At 50.9% G+C, this 22128-nt stretch overlaps 2 protein-coding genes across 8 annotated transcripts in view; both read left to right on the forward strand.

Moving 5' to 3' along the window:
• TSPAN14 (tetraspanin 14) overlaps nt 1-7882 on the forward strand; it is a 66111-nt gene extending 58229 nt beyond the window's left edge. For all 4 annotated transcript variants that reach the window (XM_074382490.1, XM_039478431.2, XM_074382487.1 and 1 more), the window contains 4 exons: nt 221-346; nt 2283-2327; nt 4450-4569; nt 6122-7882. In XM_074382490.1, coding sequence (XP_074238591.1) covers nt 221-346; nt 2283-2327; nt 4450-4569; nt 6122-6193 — 363 coding nt within the window. In that variant the 3' untranslated portion in view covers nt 6194-7882. The remainder of the gene's footprint in view (nt 1-220; nt 347-2282; nt 2328-4449; nt 4570-6121) is intronic.
• An 8426-nt stretch (nt 7883-16308) lies between these two features.
• The window catches only part of SH2D4B (SH2 domain containing 4B), a 104805-nt gene continuing 98985 nt past the window's right edge, over nt 16309-22128 (forward strand). For 3 of the 4 annotated variants that reach the window (XM_074382486.1, XM_074382485.1, XM_010330394.3), the window contains exon 1: nt 16309-21450. The gene's annotated coding sequence lies outside the window, so the exon portion shown is untranslated. The remainder of the gene's footprint in view (nt 21451-22128) is intronic. The other variant, XM_074382484.1, reaches the window with a different exon arrangement.

Consider the following 22128-nt stretch of genomic DNA (forward strand, 5'->3'; position numbering starts at 1 on the left):
ACAGGCCTGAGCTACCACACCCAGCTGTTTTCTTCTCAAAGGGCTGCCTGGGTTGCCAGCTTAGCATCTCTGCACATGGGAGGTAGCTGGGCGGGCCTCGATTTCTCTGCATGGTAGGTGCCAGCAGACTTAGCCTGACCTCACCAAGAATGCTGCCCTGTGCTGGGCAGCCATGGGACTGTCTTGGAGCCTTTGACAGTTCTGGCTTCTGTGGTTGCAGAACCAGTGCTGTGGTGCATATGGCCCTGAAGACTGGGACCTTAACATCTACTTCAACTGCAGTGGCGCCAGCTATAGCCGAGAGAAGTGTGGGGTCCCCTTCTCCTGCTGCGTACCGGATCCTGCGGTGAGTTGACTTGTGCTGGCCCTTCTTGAAGCCCACAGCTTTCCTGACTCTTGTGCTCTGCGATATTCTCTCAAGCAGGTCGGAGGAGTAGGTGTACTCTCTCCTCGCCCTCCTCAAGGCTGCCGCAGCTCAGAAATCCAATACTTGTACATTCTAGGAACATTGCTTGCATGACCCACCCTGGCCTTGGTGTTCTAGGTGAGGCAGGAGAAAAACAGTATTCCTACCTGGAGGGCTGTCACTCGGGGTAGCTGGCCAAGAGCTATGAGGGAAATAAGGCCTGCTTAGCCATCTTCACTGTTCTTTTTCTGGAGCAAATGCCTAGAACCCAGCAGCACACAGTGGCTGTGGGCACACATCATTAACTGGGGAACAGTAGTGGAGAATTCTTTTCTGTTTTTTTTTTTTTTTTTTTTTTTTTTTTGAGTTTCACCCTTGTTACCCAGGCTGGAGTGCAGTGAAGCGATCTCGGCTTACTGCAACCTCCGTCTTCCAGGTTCAAATGATTCTCCTGTCTCAGCCTCCAGGGTAGCTGGGATTACAGATGCATGCCACCACACCCAGCTAATTATTTTCTGTTTCTTTGTGGAGTTTGTTTTTTTTTTTTTGGAGACAGGGTCTCACTCTGTCGCTCTGGCTAGAGTGCAGTGGTGTGATCTCAGTTCTCTGTACAACCCCTGCTTCCCTGGGCTCAAGCAATTCTCTGGCCTCAGCCTCCCAAGTAGCTGGGATTACAGATGCACACCACCACACCTGGCTAGTTATTTTCTGTTTTTTTTTTTTGTGGTGGTATTTTTTTTTTGGAGACAGGGTCTCACTCTGTTGCTTAGTCTGGAGTACAGTGGTGCGATCTCAGCTCATTGTGCAACCACTGCTTCCCCGGGCTCAAGCAATTCTCCAGCCTCAGCCTCCCGAGTAGCTGGGACCACAGGCTTGAGCCACCACACCCAGCTAACTTTTTTATTTTTTGTAGATGGGGTTTCACCATGTTGCCCAGGCTGGTCTTGCATTCCTGGGCGCAAAGCGATCTGCCCATCTTAGCCTCTCAAAGTGCTGGGATTACAGGTGTGGGCCACTGTGCCTGTCCTGTCCTTTCTTTACCTATTTTCATTCCTAATCCAAGGCCAGCATTCTTGGGTTCCAGAAGCTGGGCTCTTGGGGTGACCTGTGAAGGAGCTCTGAATTTTGCCTGAACTGAGCCTGAGCAGAACTGGGCCTGTTACCTGCTCTAGGTACAGTTATGTAAAGCCAGGTACTGGGTTATGGGCTCTTAGAAGACAGAGCATCACCACTCTTATATAGACAATTTCTGCAGCCCAGGAGAGGCTCAGATTTGCTGAAGTTGCACAGATCTTCTGAGGTCTCCACTGTGACTGTGAAATGTACCAGTTTCATAAGTGTTACTTTTAGCACATATAGTTCTTACCTCCAAATATAGGTCTTACCTCCTAGCAAACTGGGCCCACCCACCCTGCCCCCCGCCCCCCGCCCCACACCCCAGGCCAAATGTGGCCTGCTATTTTTCCATGACCTGTGAGCTAAGAATGCTTTCAGGTGTTTTTAAATGGTTGGAAATAAATCAAAAGAAGGATTATTTGTGGTACATGAAAATTATATGAAATTCAAATTTCAGTGTCCATAAAGTTTTCTTGAAATACAGCCATTCCTGTTTGTTTTTATATTATCAGTGCTTGCTGTCATGCAACAAAAGCAGAGTTGAGTCTGTGTCTGAAATAGTCACTCTCTAGCCCTTCACAGAGAAAGTTTGCCACCCTGTCCTGGCCTGAAGGATTAGTTGGTGGCATGATTGAAGGACATGATCTGTAATGGAATTTGTACAATTGTTTGCTAGTGTTTGGTTGTGACTTTTCTAGAGCCTCTAACCACCAGCTTCTTGAGACACCAAAAGTAACTAATTTTTCTGCTTTTCTTGCAGCAAAAAGTTGTGAACACACAGTGTGGATATGATGTTAGGATTCAGGTGAGCACTCCAGTGTGTACCACTTTAGAGTTCTTTAGGTTTTATTCCCTATGGTTCCACATCCTGATGCAGTGCAAGTGCAAATTGAAGTGGGAGAACTAGGGGCAGTGAAGCTCCTGATGCCACCTAAGCTGAGCATGGGCACAGTGACACATACACACTGCTTCCTGGGTTGGCAGCAAGACTCCTGCGAGCAGTAATAGTGATTCTAAGCCTTGTGAGCTGCAGTCTCAACACCTGGGAGTTGCTGCATTTAAAGAGGTGGGGTGGAAGTTTCGAGGGACAAAGACTGCATTTTTAGGAGGCTCCTTGAGTCCCAGAAGGTGTCTCTTGTTAAGGGGACAGCTGCAGGAGTGTATGTGCCTTGCTCTGGCCTCCATGTGGAGGCAGTGGTGACAAGGAGGGAGGCAGGCCTGGGGCAGGGGCGAGGCCCTGTCCTCTGGGACTTCTTTTAGCCTGTAGGGAGTGTGCTCTTGGATGCAAAGGGAAGCAAGACCTTATCCCACTCCAGTACTTGTTCTGGTGGTCTTTGGTGATATGAATGACTGCTATTCTAAAAGGGAGGAGTCTCGAGGAATCTGCAGAGATCCCTCCTGTTCACCATGGATACAAGGGATGTGTCCCTACAGCTTGGGGAACTGTCCTCCTTTAGGGACCTGCATTTCACAGGGAGAAGCTGCTATAAACTGAATGTTTGCGTCTCCCCAACATTTACCTGTTGGAACTTAAACCCCAGTTTGATGGTATTAAGAGGTAAGGCCTTTGGGAAGGGATTAGGTCAGGAGGACAGAGTCCTTATGAGTGGGATGAGTGCCCTTATGAAAGAGGCTCGGAGAGTTTATTTGTCACTCCACTTCGTGAAGACACAGTGAGAGGCTACCGTCCATGAAACAGAAAGTGCGCCCTCATCAGACACCAAATTTGCCCGTGCTCTGATCTTGAACTTCCCAGCCTCCAGGACTGTGAGAAAGAAATTTCTGTTGTTTATAAGCCACCTAATCTATAGTATTTTGTTATAGCTGGCTCAATGGACTACCATGAGAACCTGTATCAACATCAGTGTCCCTAATTATGAATTTTTTTTGCCACTTACATTAATTTGCTAAGGCTACTGTCACAACATACCACAGATGGAAATTTAGGTCACAGTAGACATTTATTTTCTCACAGTTTGGAGGCTAGAAGTCCAAGATCAAGGTGCTGGTGGGGTGGGTGTCTTCAGAGGGCTGTGACGGAAGGGTCTGTCCCAGGCCTCTCTCCTGGCTGCAGGTGGCTGTCTCTTGTGTCCTCACGTGGCTCCCCTCTGTGCATGTCTGTGTCCTGATCTCTTCTTAGCAGGATGCTTGTCATAATGGATTAGGGGCCACCCTGATGGCTTCATTTTATCTTAATTACCTCTGTAAAAGCCTGTCTCCAAATACAATTATGTTCTGAGGTCCTGGGGGTTAGGACTTCAGCATATGAAATTTTAGCTGACACGATTTAGCCCCTAACACCTCTAAAGTGAATTAATGCACCATCGTGTTGCCATGGAGGAGGCTGATAGGTCAGGGGGCTGGGGCCAATTGCTCTGTGTGGGGTGGGCAGGGCTGGGTGTGTGCTGGGGTGGTTACTGACGCCCCACTGGGTTCAGCACTGGAGGGAGCCGGTCAGCTGGTGACTGTTGCCTGCTGGCTCTGCTGCCTGGAGCCAAGCTTACCAGTGGGATATCTGCTCCAAGAAGCCCCCTTCCGTCCCTCCCTTCTCAGGAAACTCTGGACCCCTTTTCCAGGTTTGCCTTTAAAGGCACATCCTCCTCCAAGCCTTCAAGCCCCCTCTCTTTCTCCAGATGTGGATGTTGGGGAAAGGTATCTTGAGAAAGTTGGTCTTTAAAACTCTGGATACCTGAAGAGAAACAGCCAGGGAGCCTTTGGTCAGACAGATGGTATGATCACAAGATGTCCAGCAAGGGCAGAGGCTGAGACGAGCTGGATAGTGTCTCCTGGAGAGTCCTCCGTGCCTGCCTTCCGGATCCCTTGTTCCCACCCTGCTTTGCCCTGCTCCCTGCCAGGGCTTTCTAGGGGACCGGGGTTGGAATATCATGCTTGCCAAAGGCTCAGGCCCCTGTGGTGTTTCCCTGCAGCTGAAGAGCAAGTGGGACGAGTCCATCTTCACGAAGGGCTGCATCCAGGCGCTGGAGAGCTGGCTCCCGCGGAACATCTACATTGTGGCCGGCATCTTCATTGCCATCTCGCTGCTGCAGGTGTGTCCCAGGAGCCTGTAGAATTGGCAGGCAGCATTTTTTCATTTGAGAAGATTGGGCCCTTAACATAGAGTGCATGGGTGTGTTATTAAGGAACCTTGCAGAAGGAAAAAAGGGATTCCACTGGATGTCCAAGGCTGAGAGAGTGTATGTGTGTGAACATATTGGGGAGGAGAATGGTGGCTTTCATAAATGCTACCTACAGGGGACCTCTCTGGGCAGGGGCAGGCTGGGAGAGGCTTGTGGCCCTGCACAGGTCCTGTTGGTTGCTCTCCCCTGAGGGCCTGATGGTCTGCAGAAGGGTCACTGCCTGTGCGGAGGTGGGTGAGGAGTGTGCTCGGGGTAAACCATCAAGCACTGCAGACGGGGAGGCAAAACTCTTGGTCAGCTGGGGCCTGAGGGTGGCCTGAGGCTCATATGTTTGCACTCGCCCCAGGACCTCTCCTGTCTCTTGCTCTTGGCCTGGGGCTGTCAGGCATCTTCCCTGTCCATGAGACATCCTCTGAGACCTGCTGCTGTTTATGGCATCCTTTGCCCTCCCAGGCTGTGCTTGTTCATTTGAACCAGGTTTCACACATGGGAGAATGTTGGTGGCCAAGCAGGCAGTGAGGCCTGGGGTGACTGGGCTGGTTGGTGATGGCCAGGAGAACTGGCAGAGAAAGTTGAGAATTCAGTGATCAGAGAAACCAGGAGTCTTTCCAGTGCTGTGCAGGGCTTGTATTAAGAACCTCCAGCTTTTGGGTTCACTGATGCAGTTCTTGTGTGGAAAATACACCATTTAGAAAATGTTTGACTCTGTCCTTGCCTTGCAGAGGGTGACTGAGGTGGACCCAGGGCCACCAGCCACCCACACATACCTTCTTCCTTCAAGGAAGACTAAGAGTTAGGAGAAAGCAACTGGAAAAGGAAAGAAACAAGTTATTTGCAAAATGGGCAAGGGAAGAATCAGACTTCAGAAGGACTGACTAGTTAAATTAGAACCACACAAAAATGTAAAGGGGAAAAAAGCCATTTCCAGAGGTCACCAAGTTCATGTTTGTTCACGTTAAAAGAACATCTCTCACTCCCTGCTCACCAAGGTTGGGATGGATCTTCAGACATTAGCACAGCCAAAATTGGGGTTGGCTTTGGTTTTATTATGGAATAGATGTTTACAGGAAACATTCAAGATGTATTATTTTGGGAATCAGAACCAGTCAGGGTGACCCTGTTATTTTTGGTTTAACCCAGGGACAGGCGTGTCCTGCCCCATGGTGTGTGACGCACTTAATCATGTTGGAGGCAGGGCAGAGTGTGTTTTGCTTGTGGTGCCTGTGGTTGGCCTCTTCTAGGCTCTGGGGATGTAACAAACTAGATAGACCCCAGGACCCCCTTTTGGCGGGAGGGGCGGCTGTGCTGTGCCGCTTGCTTGTGGTACCGTCTCTTCATCCTCAGTTGCAGTGGAGGGGTGAGGAGAGGTGTGCAGTGGGAGCCCCCAACCGCACCCTCCACTCCCTGCTCTCTGCCTTTGGGCCCTAGTGATGGCTGCTGACTCTGCTGGTGTTGGTTTCAGATATTTGGCATCTTCCTGGCGAGGACCCTGATATCAGACATCGAGGCGGTGAAGGCCGGCCATCACTTCTGAAGAGTGGAGTTGAGGGAGCCGAGCTGAGCCACGCTGGGAGGCCAGAGCCTTTCTTTGCCGTCAGCCCTACGTCCAGAGGGAGAGGAGCCAGCACCCCATCTTCAGCATCAGCCTGACATGACCTGTCTGTTTCTGCTTGCTGGTGCTGAAGACCAAGGGGTCCCCTTGTTATCTGCCCAAACTTGTGATTGCATCCCTGCTGGGGTCTACTCAGAGACAGAATGTGTCTTTATGTGGGAGTGGTGACTCTGAAGGACAGAGAATGCTCCTGCGGCTTCCAGGAGGGCTTGACTCAGTCCCCCTGCAGCTCAAGCACGTTTGCAGGACACCCTGGCCCCCTCTCCACTGGTGTCCAAACATCTGCTTTGGGTCATCCACATCTGTGGGTGGGCCATGGGTAGAGGGACCCGAAGACGTGGACAGGGCATTTCTCTCCATCAAACCAAGCAGCACGGGGACCTGCCTGTAACTGGGGAGGCAGACGGGGCCCCACTGGGCCTCTGAGTGCCATTGTGGTCTGCGGGGGCATGCACACATCAGGGGTTGTTTGCAGGATCCTCAGCCATGTTCAAGTGAAGTAAGCCTGAGCCAGCACGTGGACTGGTGCCACGGGAGTGCCTTGTCCACTGCCCTGCCGTGCCTGCCAGCTGTTCTCCCGGTGCCAGAACTGCCTCTGGTCTTGACAGCATTAAGCCCTGGTGGCGATGGTGGGGCAGTGGACATGGTTCTTCACTGAGAGCCGGCTCTCCTTTTCTTAAAGTATGTAAATAGTTTATTTATAGGGGTAAGAATGTTCTCACACCATTTCACTTCCTCTTCCTCTCCTCCAGCATTCTTCCTTGAGCAGCCTTACATGGTGTCCACGGCTGGAGCCGACCCTTTGAATCCCCTTGAATGTCTTAAGAACCAGCCCGTAACAGCCTCTCCTTCCCTTCCATATACTGCAGCCTCCCTCCATGCATCCCAGGCACAAGCACTCGTCCACTTCCCAGCGTGGCCTCACCGTCTTCTGTCCTTGGTGCTACTGAAATTGTCAGCCAGAACTTGAATCCTGACCCTCCCCACTACTGCAAGCCCGGGGAGCCTCAGCCCAAGGTGGCCAGGCCAAAACTGTTGGCCAGGGCTCCTCTTTTGGCTGCGTACCCAGGGCTGGCCGGCCTGCCATTGGCTCTCTCCGGACAGCCGTTCTGCAGCCAGGCCCAGGGCCAAGCCATGACCCCAGGCTGCAGCTGCTCAGAAGGTCCGGCGTTTTGTTTCTGACTTAAGTGGTGACCGCCCCCCCCCACCATAGGATATCAGTGGTGAGTGGTCCACCCTTCCTGTCAGGGCTGTTCTGGGGACTGCTCTTAGAAATTGTCTTCTTAAATACTGAGTAACTCCCCTGGGGATAACTGGGACATTTGTCCAGCTGGGCTGCTTTCTAACGCTTTGCCATATCTCATACCACTTCTTTCCTCATCGTTCAGGGATTGAGTGCAACCTTCGGTTACTTGCTGGAGTGTACATTCTAGTGTGGTGTATACCAGTGGCTGTTGATGATGATGTCGTCATCTTTTTTTCCTTTTTCTTTTCTTTTTTTTTTTTTACAATTTTCTGTAGACTAGGAGAAGAAGAATGCTTGTGTTTTTAGGAAGTGTGATGCCTCTCTTTGACTGCCAAACTCTTTTATGGAATATATCTTTATATCAATGCTGTTGTTTTGGTCGTTTTTGTTTGGAGTCACTATCAAGATGCTGCTATGCATCTCAGTGGTGAACGCAGCTGCCAGAGGAACCAAGGGAGAGGGTATGTAGACCTTACAGAAGGGTGGATAGTAAAGGTGGTTCGTCAATAGCATGATCTGACTTACATTTTATTGAGTGATTTTTTTTTTTTTTAAGATTCTGTACGGCAGCACTTTCAGTTACCCTTTGTGTGCAGGCTGCAGCCAGCACAACTTGGCTTGTGGTCTATCCCCAGCTGTGTGAGCTGGAGAAACTTCAACTCCATAGGTCTAGAGGAAACATTATTTTAGGCTTTCTGTCCACCCTGGGTGATACTATTTATTGATCCAAGCAAGAGAGCTTGGGGATGCCAAGTCAAATTGCGGCATAGAGTTGAAGTCTGGGCAGTGCCACTGCGTGAGCTGTGTATGTCCTGGGCGTGCTGGCCTGTCTGTGAAGGGGGTTGGTGACGGTGCCCGCTTCACTAGGTGCCTCTGGCCCAGCCTCCCATGGGGAAGTGGGAGGCCGCAGAGCCTGCCTGCTAGAGCGTTTAGTGGTGCTAAAACCTCCTGGAAGGCTCCTGTAGGCCTGACCCTTCTATTTCTGTAGACCTAGTTCAGAATGAAGTCTGAGTGTGACTTCTGCAGAGTTGGGTTTGTCTTTGGCCATTTTCAGCCATGTCATGTGACTCTGAATAATTGGATGAGGAATGGAAAGAAAGCAAGGATGAGAGCTGGGCATCTGGCAGTTTCCGCCCAGCACGGGCTGTCTGCACAGAGGCACCGGGCAAGCCTCCTGCACGCTCCCCACCCAGCACTGGCCTGCCCTGAATCCCCACCTTCCCTGGTTGGAGGCCTGCTGTGGCATCTGCACCCTCTCCTCACCCCACCATGCACATACTCACTTTAAAGTCTTGGGGTCCTTCCTGTACCCCCTCCCCGATCCCGGTCCACCCCACTTCCGGATCTTGCCACGTTATTTTTCCTGTCCCCTATTCCTGTCACTAGCCTGCCTTTCCCCATCCTAAAAACTTGCTGTAGCCCTGTGGCTGCCTCCCTTTCTTTCCCAGGCAGCTTCTTATCTGGGTTGCGTGTACCCCTCCTTTCCACCACCCACCATGCCGCATGTAGCTGAAAGCTGCCTATCCCAGCTGTCAACCCAGACCTTCCTTTGGCCTCTGTAGCACCGGACACCGCACTCCTGAAAGTCCTCTGCTTCAGAGGCCCAGGCTTGCCAGTTGTCTGACCTCTCCCATTCGTCTGCTCAGGACTCCACTGCAGCTGTCCTTACTGGCCTCCAGGGAATCCCACTTCCCAGAGGGCAGGGCTGTGGGCTGGGCAGAAAAACCCATCTGCATGGTTCACAAGAAGCCTGGCACTCGGTTTCTCCATGAATAACAATGAAAACTGATGGATACAGAACCTTCCTAGAACATAGAATTTCTCCAGGATATTCCACGCAGAGGCCACCTGGGAGGTGATGGGCACGCATGTGAGTGTAGATGGCTGCAGTGTTGGTCCCAGCAGAGCAGAGAGGGTCTCAGTCTCAACAGGGAGCCCACCTGATGGTTTCTCAGCCAGCAGTGTCAGGAGAATATAGACTGCAGAGAAAGGAGGGAAGTAGCAGTGGTCGTGGCACCTAGGGCATCCTGCTGTCATGGGAAGGTCTCTGCCCAGGTATCAGGTGCGTTAGCCTGTCGCCCACTGGTTCAAAGCTTTCAGCTGTACTGGGTGAGGGTGGGTGGTGGAGTGCTGAATGACCTTCATGGGTGGGCATTTCCAGCTCTAGGGTAAATGGGGTGTCTGTCCACAGAACCACAGGGTTTTTAGGTTGTGTGTTTGGGGCTATGGGAACCTGTCCCCCATGATGTGTCTTGGTAGGGACACCTCCCTGTGCTTGTGTCTGTCGTGCCCGGGAAGATGCTGCCCGGCCTTCCAGGGCAGGTGATCACCTGGAGCTCTGTTCTCGTTCATCTAGATGCCTTCCAGAAATCTGGGGAGTCATACACCTTTAGAGCCTTTTTAGCCTTTTTAACTCCTTATCAAGTTGGCAAGGCTCGGCCATTCCTGTTCAAGGCTGTATTAAAGGCACGTTCATTCTCAAATGTTTTTGGCGTCTCCAGGGTGCCTCAGGAAAACATGAAGTGGGCATTATAGAACTTGGGGCTACTGTGTAACTTTGGAAGAAAAAGTTAAGGGTACGTAAGTGTATACTGTTTTGATGAAATTGCCAACTTCAGTGAGCCCAGCTTTGGGAAGGAGGACATGAGTATTCCTTAGAAGGGTCTGAAACAATTCTTTCTTCACTCAGCTTTGTTTTTGTGCTCTGCATCTTATATTCCAGCAGGGGCTTCCAATGCATGGTAGTAACTATCAGAACTGGCCGGGCACAGTGGCTCACGCCTGTAATCCCAGCACTTTGGAGGTCAAGGCAGGTGGATCACTTGAGGCCAGGAATTCAAGACCAGCCTAGCCAACATGGCGATACCCCAGCTCTACTAAAAATACAAAAATTAGCTGGGCATGATGGTGCATGCCTGTAGTCCCAGCTGCTTGGGAGGTTGAGGCAGGAGAATTGCTTGAACCCAGGAGGCGGAGGTTGCCGTGAGCCAAGATCAAGCCACTGCACTCCAGCCTGGGTGACAGAGGACACTCCATCTCAAAAAATAAAATTTAAAAAAACCTACCAGAATAAATTATCACCTTGGACCATAATTTTGTCACCTCAAACAACTTTTAGTCTTTTAAAAAAGTATACTAAAATAAAAATCTAAACATAGACCGTAAAATGAAAAGTGAAAGTATGTCTTCTGTTCCCCAGAGGTAACTACTATTAGGAATCCTTCCTGAAAATGTCCATGCATATACTCAGGTCATCACACACATGGAATCATTTTACATAGTATTTTATAAATGTTACTTAATATACTGACCCACAGTGCATTTTCACGGTCACGCCATGGGTTGTAGGAGCATGCCAAGAGCAGATGGGCCTCGCCTTTGTACCAGAGGAGTACGTTTACAGTCACAGGTAATAGAAAACCCAATTCAAACTGGTCTAAACAATGGGGAGGTTTTGGCTCCTGAAACTGGAAAGTCCAAAGGTGGGGTGAGTTTCAGGGTTGGGTTGATCCAAGTGACTCAGTGACGCCAACAGGATCTTGTTTCCTTTTCTCTCTGCTCTGCCTTCCACAGCATCCCCTTCACCTGTGGTGGAGGGAAGGAGTCTATCCCGGCAAACCCCGAGCCTCCCCTTGTTGGGGGTGATGTGATGGTGAAGCCAGCAAGGGAAGGGACCCCCGGACGCCCTCCTCTTCATGGTTCATCATCTCGCTGAAACCATGCAGCTGTGAAATGCAGCATCCTCCAGGAGCGGGACGAACACTGGGGATGCTGCCAACTATTCCCATCGCGCTTCTGTGGATGGGTGTGACAGTTGTGTGCAGGGTTTTGCTCTTACAAGGGCTTTTAGAAGCAACAACTGTACAGTGTTTTGTTGTTGGAATTACAGTGTTTTTAGAGGAGTTCTGTAGGGAGGTGGGCCCACATTTGAATGAGTAGGTGCTCAGTCGGGGCTGGGGTGTGCCTATGCTGCCTGACCATTGCTGGTGTGTGTAGGTGTGGGGTGAAAAAACTTCCTACCCCCGTGAGGTTGTTTCGAGGATTAAATGACTTGAGATGGGTAAAGCATCTAACAAAGATCCAGATTATCTAATATGCATCTCCTGAATTATTGCTAACATAATGACTGGGAGATTTTATCTGTGGCTGCCAATCCCTGCATGAGAGCTGCCTGGGTCACATGTCAGCTCAAGCTTTGAACCACACTGAAATGAAACGGTCCACTTGCCTGTCCCTTTAGGAACAAGTCTTCGAGGTCTGCGGCAAGCCTCAGCAGGCATTTGGAGTTCAAGGTCTGTTTACTTTCTGTGCCCTAGAGGTGAGGAGGCAAGGCAGGGTGTTGCTTCTTGCTTGGAGTGCAGATCCTACCAGAAACCAACACAACCGAAGTTGCCAGGGAGCTCCCGGAAGGAGCAGAGTGGCCATCACCTGCCAAGGGACCAGGGTAGGCCACAGAGGCCTGGGGGCCAGGAGGGATGGTCTGTGGGGAAAAGGGATTATTGTGAGCATAGTGCTGGGGCTGATGTGCTCTGAAGATGGCAGGACATCATGTTTGGACAGTTGGTGGACCCCATCTGGTCCCACGTGTAAGGAGAACAGAGGCCCTGGGATGTGCTGGGACTTGCCTGAGGTCTGAGTGGGACTGGGTGCTCCTCCGTGCCTCCCACGAGGAAGGGTGTCCATCTCTGGGAGGACAGCTCGGCAGGGCTGGGAACCTGGGGTCGGTGCTACAGGACCTGCGTGAGACCACCGTGTGTGGGCCTTGCTTGGCTTGCCCTGGTGCCCTGAGAAAAACCTGATTTCTGAAAATACACGCGGTCACACTGCTGGAAGCTCAGGAAAAGCCAGGGTTTCGTTCTGAGGCAGTGGAGTGTCACCACGAGCTTGCGTTTTCCTCTCTCCTCACTCCACCTGCAGCCATTTCAGCCACACCGCCTTTCCACGGAACTCAGGGTTGCAGGTCACGTGTGTAGATGCTGATTTAGGTCCAAGCACTCAGCTGTCTGGGAGGACCATAGTGTTTTCTTCTAGTTTTAGATTTGTACTCATTCTTATTTTTAAAGTCATAGCTGTGATCTAATACAGGAAGAAGCGAAGTGGCCTCTAGGAGGGACTGAGCACCCTGTCCTTGGAGGTATGCAAGCCCAGGCTACACCCTTGGAATGATATGGCTGGGAATGGGCTTTGTGCTGCGTGGACCATGGCAAGCCTCCATCTCTGAGATGTAGTGGTCCTTCCCATGCCCGCTGTTAAAGATAATTTTTTTAAAAAAAGACATGACTTATAAATTTTACATGTACACATGTCTAAGATTTTATTTAACTCAATTGAGAGTGCCGCTGAGATTAGCAGCCAGTTCAAAAGAAATTGCAATGAACCATAAATCTATATGGAGTAAAGGAATGTTGAAACTGGCTGGGTTTCTTTTGGGTTTTTATATGTTTGTTTGTTTTTTGGAGGAGAAAGGTCAATTGAATCTCATTCGTATATATGCATATCCATAGGAAAGAATTATTTTGCATTAACTCAACAACTTAGAGAGTTGTAAAAATAGCTCAAAGGCAATGAAAGTCTAGAATCAGATAACTGGAAGGGTGCGCCCTAAGCAATGCATAGTTTTCTTTTTTTTTTTCTTTTGAGACAGAGTTTCACTCTTATCGCCCAGGCTGGAATGCAGTGGTGCAATCTTGCTCACTGCAGCCTCTGCCTCCTGGGTACCAGTGATTCTAATGCCTCAGCCTCCTGAGTAGCTGGGATTAGATTACAGGTGCATACCACCATACCTAGCTAATTATTGTATTTTTAGTAGATAAAGGGTTTCACCGTTGGTTGGCCGGTATGGTCTCAAAACTCCTGACCTCAGGTGATCTGCCTGCCTTGGCCTCCCAAAGTGTCAGGATTACAGGAGTGAGCCACCACACCCAGCCCCAGTGCATTGTTTTCTACTGAAGACAACCAGAATCTCTTGCTCATTCCAAATTTCCTTCCACCTCTTGTCCATCCAGGAGAGCCACTTTTAAAATAGGACCCAGGCAGAAATTTAAAGGAGCCAATATCTTATGGTGAAAAGTGAAACCTGAGGGATAGAGCACCCGCCAGGTGCCCTAGGTAAGAGCCAGCCACTGTGGGAGGCAGCCCGGGGCCACTCACTGTCCTCTCAGTAATAAATGGATCACTGAGGCCATGTCTGCCACCCAGAAAGCCTGAGTGTCCTCAAACCCTTGTTAGAGCTGCCTCCCCATCCACTCCCGCGGACACCAGGTCCCAGCAGTTGCTAAAACCAAAACTGCTGAACTTTGCTTCTCTTCAACCCCCAATTCCACCCACACCCAGAACTGCCCTGCCCCATCTTCCCATCTCAGCTGAGGGCACCACCATCCACCCTGTGGCCAAATCCAGGAACGTGCCTATCACCTGGGCTCTGAGGATGACATCAGCTCTTCTCAGTCAACAGAATGTCAGGTCACCTATTCTAAAAGTCTCATCTGACGAGATTTTGAAGGCTTTACTCCCTGGGATAACCATCGTGATGGATTTCAGTGTCATTCTGCCTTTTTCTCCTGAATGATTCCTGGGACTCGCCTTGTTTGCAACATGTGCGTTCGAATCTCTTTTCAACATAAGTGTGTTCTGAATTGTGTTTACTTCCCTTATCTGTGAATCTCAGTGATTCCTCGAAGCTGTGGTTGGTGGGGGATGGGGTGGGAGGACTTTGCTAGTATAAAAGAGAACCTGCAATGAATGTTCTAAGAAACTGGGGTGCTGGGGTCCTCCGGCCCTTGGCTGGTAAACTCTACACACCTTTCTCTTGGCCACACAATTTTCATAACTGGCAAAGGTGTGCATTTAAAATTTGTGATTGGAGACTTTGTCTTTTTTTTCCCATATAACTCCCCTTTTCCCGCTGCAAGCTTGTACCAGGAAAGGTGTCAGCTGCCTTGGAGGCGGTGAGACGGGTGGGTATTCACTGTGGCTGTCAGGGCATAGGACTGGAGCATCTAGGACCAGAAGTCCTCCTTCAGTCCCAAGTATCTTCCACTCAAAGGCATCAGACAGAGGTCCTCATAGAACACCTACTGCGGGCACAGAGCGACTGGGCTGATAGGGTTGGAGGAGAGAACAAACACCCTTTTCCCCATTTTACATCAGAGGAAACAGACAGACTGAGGAGCTTGCCTGCTGCTTGACAGATGGGAGATGGCAGAGCTGGGCTTAGAGCCCAGGGTTTCTACTCTAGGAACTCCTGTCCCTCCCTCTGATGACACTCACTTGCAGGCCACAATCAGGGAGCAACTATGTGGGCGGGCACTGGCGAGGCACAGCAGGAAGGCAGCACAGTGCCCATGACGGCCAGGGACTGGGTACCATTTCCTCAGCAAAATGGCCTAGTACCTCCCACACTGCAGCTATGTGCGAGGGCAGCGGCTTCCCAGGCCAGCAGCAGCTGCAGTGTCGCCCCCAGCACTTGTTAAAAATGCACATTCAGGCCAGGCTTGGTGGCTCACACCTGTAATAACGGCACTTTGGGAGACCAAGGCCGGTGGATCGCCCGAGGTCAGGAGTTCGCGACCACCCTGGCCATCATGGTGAAATTCCGTCTCTACTGAAAATACGAAAAATTAGCCAGGCATGGTGGTGGGTGCCTGCAATCCCACGTACTCGGGAGGCTGAGGCAGGAGAATCGCTTGAACCCAGGAGGCGGAGGTTGCAGTGAGCCGAGATCGCACCACTGCACTCCAGCCTGGGCAACAAGAGTGAAACTCTGTCTTGATCCATCAAATAAAATGCAAATTCTTTGTCCCTTCCATCAGGCCTATGAGACCAGAAACTCTGGGATGGGGCCTAACAAAATGTTTTAATGAGCCCTTGGGTGATCACGGAAGGACAGAGACAGAATAGACTAACCACTATAACAAACACCACCTATACTTGGGTGCCTTTGAAAAATGTTTATCTTTTTCTTGTGTCATAGTCCTTATAGAAAACCTACTGTGGGCACAAAACTGCCAGGCTGATGGGGGTGGGAGAGTGAACGAAACGGACTCAGACCAAGAAATTGCCAGACGAAGACATTGTCCCTGGTAGTTGCTGGGAGCTAGGGTGGGGAATTCTCTGCTCCCACAGTCTTTCGTGGGCCCAGGCTCCTTTCATGTTGCGGCTCTACCCTCCTGTAGCTGTTGGAAGCATCTCTAGTCAGCTGGTGGTTGGGGAAGAGGTGAGGATCGGGGAGGGAGGATCTGGGGCACTAGGACTAGACAGGGAGTACCCTGCTTGTGCTCACATTCTTCCGGCCGGAACTCACAAGCCACCCGAAATGACACAAAGGTCTAGCTGTGTGTGCAGGAGAAACAGGAGAGGCCAAATACTGGAAGATGGCAGTGATCTGTGCTCCAGGTCCCATGGTTTAGGGAAGTGAACCTTGGCACTGGATTTCCTGGCTTTCTAAATCTCTATTTATAGGGAACTTAAGGCCCAGTCTGCTGTGGGTGGATTTGCCTGGTTCGCAGCCTCTGCTCAATTTTCTTTCTGTTCCACGGGGCAGCCTGGAGATGGTGGGCTCCTTGTCACACTGGGCAGAGGTGTGGGCTCTGTGTCCAGATTGAGGGACAGACAGCACACGAATTCCTTCAGTGCCTTCCAGATTTGGTCACTGGGGAGGGGTAAGCTGAGCAGCAGCTCTTGGGTCTGTAGCAGTGTGACCCTGGAAGGACTGTCCAGCTGACAATTAGAGACTGGGAGGTGGGGAGGTGTGGAGGGGAGGAGGGATGGGGTGGGAGGGCAGGGGCTAGCCAGGGTTCCCTGAGACCTGGGTTTAAGTCCTGGATCCATCATTAGCATCTGTGTGAACTTGTGCTTCACTTTCCTCAAATATGAACTTGAGATAATAAAATGACCTTTCTCATAATACTGTTCTAAGAATTGAATAAGATACAAAAGAAAGCCCCTGACACAGTGCTTGCTGCCACAAGAAGGCATGGAGGAAAGGTTTACGCTGGGGAGGGAACAGGGATTGGGGGCACCAGGATCCCCTGGCTGGGGGAGTCCGGCTCACTCAAGTTCCCAGCCACTTGCAGGGCAACGACCCTGCTTCTCCTTGCTCTAGGTGTGAGGGTCTCAGGCTCAGTGGGCAGGGCCTGTGGTGTGGATGGACTCATCTGCAGTGAGTGAGGCAGGAGACAGGGCTGGCAGGCTCTGTGGTCTTTACTAGGTACCAGGGGACCGGGGGGCGCCTCGTGGGAGGTCGTCCACAGCGTGAGCCAGTTTGCCCTCTGGGGTGTGCCTCTCAGGTTCCCTCCTGCACTCTGAGTTAAAAAGAGTCAGTCCTGTGCTGAGACTTAATCTGTTGCACGAGTGCTGAGTGGCCTTGCTCCGGGGAAATCGGATGGGGCAAAGTGTTTTCTAATTAGCAGGACTCACTGACCTTTCCTTCACTGTCAGCAGCTTCCCACAGGGAGGCAGAGCAAGTGGGGCTGGAGCCCTGCATCTCTCTAATGGAGCCTACGTCCAACAAGGAGGCAGAGGGCAGATTCAGGGCCCTGGGAGGACTTCCTGTGGGAAGCGGACCTCAGGAGGGGCCCTCAGTGATGATGTGGCCCAGGGTCCTCACTCCTTAGCCTCCTGTCCTGCCAATCTCCGCAGCATCCTAGGCAAGACAAGTAGAGGAACACTCCAGCCACTGGGGTGGTCAGGACACACTGGTGGCAATTGTTTAAAACTTTAAAACCAGCTTAAGCAAAGGGGTTTACAGGCTCTCATAGATGGAAAGGATGTGGGAGGGTCACAGACTGAGAGGAACCAGGGCTGTGGTGTCTGGAAGGAGGCTTACCACCGCCAGCCGGCTTCCTCCCTGTCGGCCTCTGCTTCTCTCTGCACACCAGAGGCTCTCAGACCTTTCCCCTGCAGGGAAACACGAGTGCCAGCAGCCCCGAATTAACAACTATCATAGAAAATCAGTGTATTTCTCTCTTGTATATCATTCCCTAGACCTGAGTCACAGGCCTGTCCAGCACTCAAGACTCTTTTATTTCCTTTTATTTTATTTAGACAGATTCTCGCTCTGTCCCCCAGGCTGGAGTGCAGTGGCCCCACCTCGGCTCACTGCAACCTCCACCTCCCGGTTCAAGCCATTCTGCTGCCTCAGCCTCCCAAGTAGCTGGGACCAGAGGTGCACGCCACCACATCTGGCGATCTTTTTGTACTTTTAGTAGAGACAGAGTTTCACTATGTTGGCCAGGCTGTTCTCAAACCCCGACCTCCCACCTGCCTCGGCCTCCGAAAGTGCTGGGATTGTAAGTGTGAGCCACCACACCTGGCCAAGATTTTTCTTTTAAACCTGGAGTATGGAGAAGCTCACTAGGCAGACAGAATCAGCCACCATAGCCCACTACTCCCCTCAGCCAGTATTACTTTGACTCACCAAGTTAGTGAGTCAGAACTAACACTGTCATCTGCTGTGCACCTGGCTGGCTCATGCATATCTTGTCTGTCTAATGTGGACCAAAGCCTTGTGGCACACCTTGCTGGTTACCCCCAGTGGTTACCCTGGCACAGAGGAAGAAAGGGAGTCCTGGGAGGGAGAACTTCCCTGGGAGTTCTGAGCTGGCAATTTGGGTGCAGTTGTGTGACACAGGTTCGGTTGGCTACCAGCCTGGGCTCTGCTGTTGTCATCATAAAGTTGTGTGTGCGTGTGTGTGTGTGTACACAGTTGTTTGCAATGTCAGCATGGGTGTCCTTGTTTGTTAGAGATACTTATATGCCACCAATCCCATGGTAAGGAAAATCTCAAGTCCTCCCCATGATTTCTGCCAGTTTCCAGGGACTCATGCTCCTGGCAGCCTGTGTGTCCCCAACTCCTGTGTCCTTTAGGGACCTCTGTTGAGCCCTGCCTCTATTCTGGCAGAATTAGATACAATTCACATTAAGAAAGATAATTTAAAAAAAATCTCACAGCATGAGTTTTGATGAGATTTGGGGCCACAATCTTGGGTTGTATGGCACCTCCTCCTCTTCTTCCTCTGTTGTCTCTGCAGCTCAGAAACCCCAATTTCCTGGTCTGTTATGTGGAGGAGCTCAGCTCAGCCCCCACAGCTTCATCTCCAAACCTAGCAAGCTGCCTAGATCAGGGGCTCTTCCTTTTAGTAGAACTAATTTGCTCTCCTTAGAAAGCAGTGGGAGTGAAATGATTCTTTTTCCTGATGGAGATTTGTGAAACCGGGACCATACGACACATATTTTAAACGTGCCTTCCCCTTACCATTGAACACATCACGAGCACGCTGTATGCCAACACACTGCTCACCATCAATTCTAGTGGCTGTATTACATTTTATCCTACAGATGTGCTCTTGTTTGCCATCTAAACCCCTTTTATTGAACACATCAGTTATTCTGAACTTTTCAGTGTGATGATGGATGTTGCAGTAATTATTCTAATACACGCACAGAACCCCCAGAGGACATGACTGCTGAAGGGTGTGCTGGTAGGATCACAAGTGAGGATCTAGCAGACTGTCCCAGCTTCATGGCCTGAGCTCTCATCCTGTTTGCACTACTTTGAACTGCCACTTTGATCATATAATAATGATCTAGGAGAGTGCTTTTTTGGTTCAACCTACCTTTTCTTGTATCAGAACGGGAATGTTTAATTTTATAAATTTGCGTAGTGGCACAATATAGAATTCACCATTCCTTAATATTATCAAGGCTGTTTCTCATCTGTTCATTCTTTTGGTTAACTTGGGAATCATTTTATCAAGTCTCTCTCTACTTCCCGATTTCCTTTCAGTTTTGGCCTGAAATGATATTCAATGTATACATGAACTTGAGTCACATTTGGCTGCCTAATACTTATTGAGTTACATTTTGAGTATTATGTATTACTCATAATACATATTGAGTTACATTTTGAGTATTATGTATTACTCATAATACATATTGAGTTACGTTTTGCTGCATAATACATTACCCCAAAGTTTAACACCTCAAAGCAGCACATACATATCTCATACCCTTCTGAGGGTCAGGAATCTAGGAGCAGCTTAGCTGGGTGACTGTGGCTCCGAGTCTCTCACGAGGCTGCAGTGAAACTGCTGGCCAGGGCTGGAGGATCCCTTCCAACCTCACTCCATGACTGTTGGTGGTGGGAGGCTTCAGTTCTCCACATGGCTCCCTCAATGTAATTTCCCCCAGAGTGAGTTATCAGAGAGAATGTGCAACCAGTAATTTATCTGTTAGCACATGTCATTTCTGGCATATTCGATTGGTCACTCAGACCAACTCTAATATATGCGAGAGTGACTGTGCAACGGTGTGGGTTCCAGGAGGCGAGCATCATTGGAGCCATCCTGGAGACTGGCTAACGCACAGATGACTGGTACATTTTATAATATGGGGTCTTTTTGAGTGTCACTGTGGTGTGTTCCTCTATGAACTTAATTCTGTTAAACTTAATTAAATTCTAGGTATGCTCTCAGCAAAGATTTTTACTTTCTTCAATACAGGCCCCCACACTGTTACATTCATTCCAAGTGTTTCATATGTCTTATTCCTATTACGAAAGGATTTTCTTTTCACATGGTATTTTCTAAGTAGTCGTTGCACTCATATAGGAGATGCTATTGATTTTGACACCCGTGATTTTACAGTGGAGACAAGGCAGAAACTACTCCAGACTCACCTGCTGTCGCCGATCCTTACATGGTGGCCGTGCCAGGCCCAACCACGCTGAGATGATGGGGCTGTCTGGCCATCCCTGGTCATATGGACTTCGGCTTTGAAAGGATTTTATGTGGAAGCAGAGTTCCTGATAGGAGTCTCCGGGACCCCCATTTCTGCCCTCCTTGGCTCCCGCTGGCAAGGCTGGCTCAGTCCCTATCACCTTCTCCTGGACTTCGGCCAGAGTCCACTGGCTGTTCCCCCTGCCTCCTGCTCTCCCAGTGCCCTCTCCACACTAGTGCCAGAGCTGCTCCTAAGAGATCCCTGAAAGCCCTCCTCAGCTTAGGAACCCCAGAGGACATGGATGGTTTCTCCATTGCCAGTTCCCAGTCTTCCTGCCATACGGAGGCCTGGTTTGCCTGCAGTTCCCTCTCTGGGGTGAGTCCCTGCTCCACAGATGCTGAGCCCCCAGAATTTTGTTCTTTTAGATCACATTTTAAAACTTTTGAAATGCATTATAGTTCAGTCATCTGAATTATGTAAGTATATCCTACTCGTTGTGTAAAACAACACAGAGTTGTCCAAAGTCTTATTTCCCCCCATTTCAAGAAGCTAAGAAGCAATGCTAAATAATTAGATGTGTGATCTTCCATATTTTTCCCTTTGTCTCCACAGAAGTAATTGAACATATAGAATTTTGAAAAATGGATTACCCTGTGCAGAGTATTCTGCATGGTGTCTTTTCATTTTATCGACGGTGGCCCCTTCCCTGGCCAGTCAACCTCAGTGTGACAGAAGTAGAGCTCCACGCTGGACAACCCACTCCCACGGAGGGACATTCAGGTGCTTTCCAGTCACTTGCACAACAGCGTTGCGTGCGTGTGCCTCCCGGGCCGGGAAGAAACTGCGTTAGCTAGCAGCATTAAACATGCCACACGGGTCGGTGAAAAATGAAAGCAAAATAAAAACCAGTTGAAAGGCGGCAGAAAACCTGTGTGAATACTCCGCGGCTCTCCTGCCTGGTTTCCAGCCGCGGACTCTGCTCTTCTGTGGACACATGCTCGTGGGGTCCACGCGGACCCCGCTCACCCAGGTTGCCAAGCCGAGTGCCTCCCCGTGCGGCCGCCAGGGGGCGCCCCAAGCGGGCCGAGCGCCGCCGCCGCCGCCCAGGAGAATTGACTGGCGCGAGGGCGCCGAAGCGCGTCTTTCCAGAAACCGGACCCTGCTCGCTCCCGGGCTGCCATCCGCGGCTGGGTCACGCTCACGCCCCCGCGATTCGGTGTGTCTTCGCCTCCCGCCCCACTTACCTGGGAGTGCCAGGGAGCGCCCCGCCCCCAGCGCGATCCCCTGGGTCGCACCAAGTGGGCGCTAGCGGGGGGTCATTCTGGGCCGGCCGCCTCCCACCCTCCCCAGGGTCCCCCAGGGCGGCGCCATCGCCATGCGCGCCCGCCTCCAGCCGGCCCGTTGCAGCTGCTTTCTACAGCGTTGTCTCTGCCCCATGCCCTCTTGTGGTCGTAGGATCCGGCGGCCCGGGAAAGAAAGAAGCTGCCACAGGAGCCCTGCCACCCCGGGGGCCTTCCTCCCCTTATCTCCTCTCTGGATTCGAGGGTCCCCCACCAGCCTCGGTGAGGGCAAGAAAGAGAATAGCTGAATGGAGACTGGGGAGGACCCCCAGGACTCAGAAAGTGAGGGGAGTCGGTGCAAGGCCTGAGGCGGGAGATGGCGGGCAGATGGGAGTCCGGGACCACATCTCTGCAGGGGACAGGCAAGTCCTGTGCAGGCGCCAGGAAGGTCTGGGTCACACTGGGACCAGCCAGCTGGACCTGAGTGCGACGCCCGACTCCCCTCCTGTGACCTGGACATTGTCCAGCTAAGCAGGAGCTTCGACCCTGTGGGCTTACAGCTCATCTGAACCTGCTTCCTCCCTCTTCCTGTCGTGTTAATCTTGCCGAGGGGC

Source organism: Saimiri boliviensis, chromosome 12 (assembly GCF_048565385.1).
Source record: "Saimiri boliviensis isolate mSaiBol1 chromosome 12, mSaiBol1.pri, whole genome shotgun sequence".
Taxonomy (NCBI): domain Eukaryota; kingdom Metazoa; phylum Chordata; class Mammalia; order Primates; family Cebidae; genus Saimiri; species Saimiri boliviensis.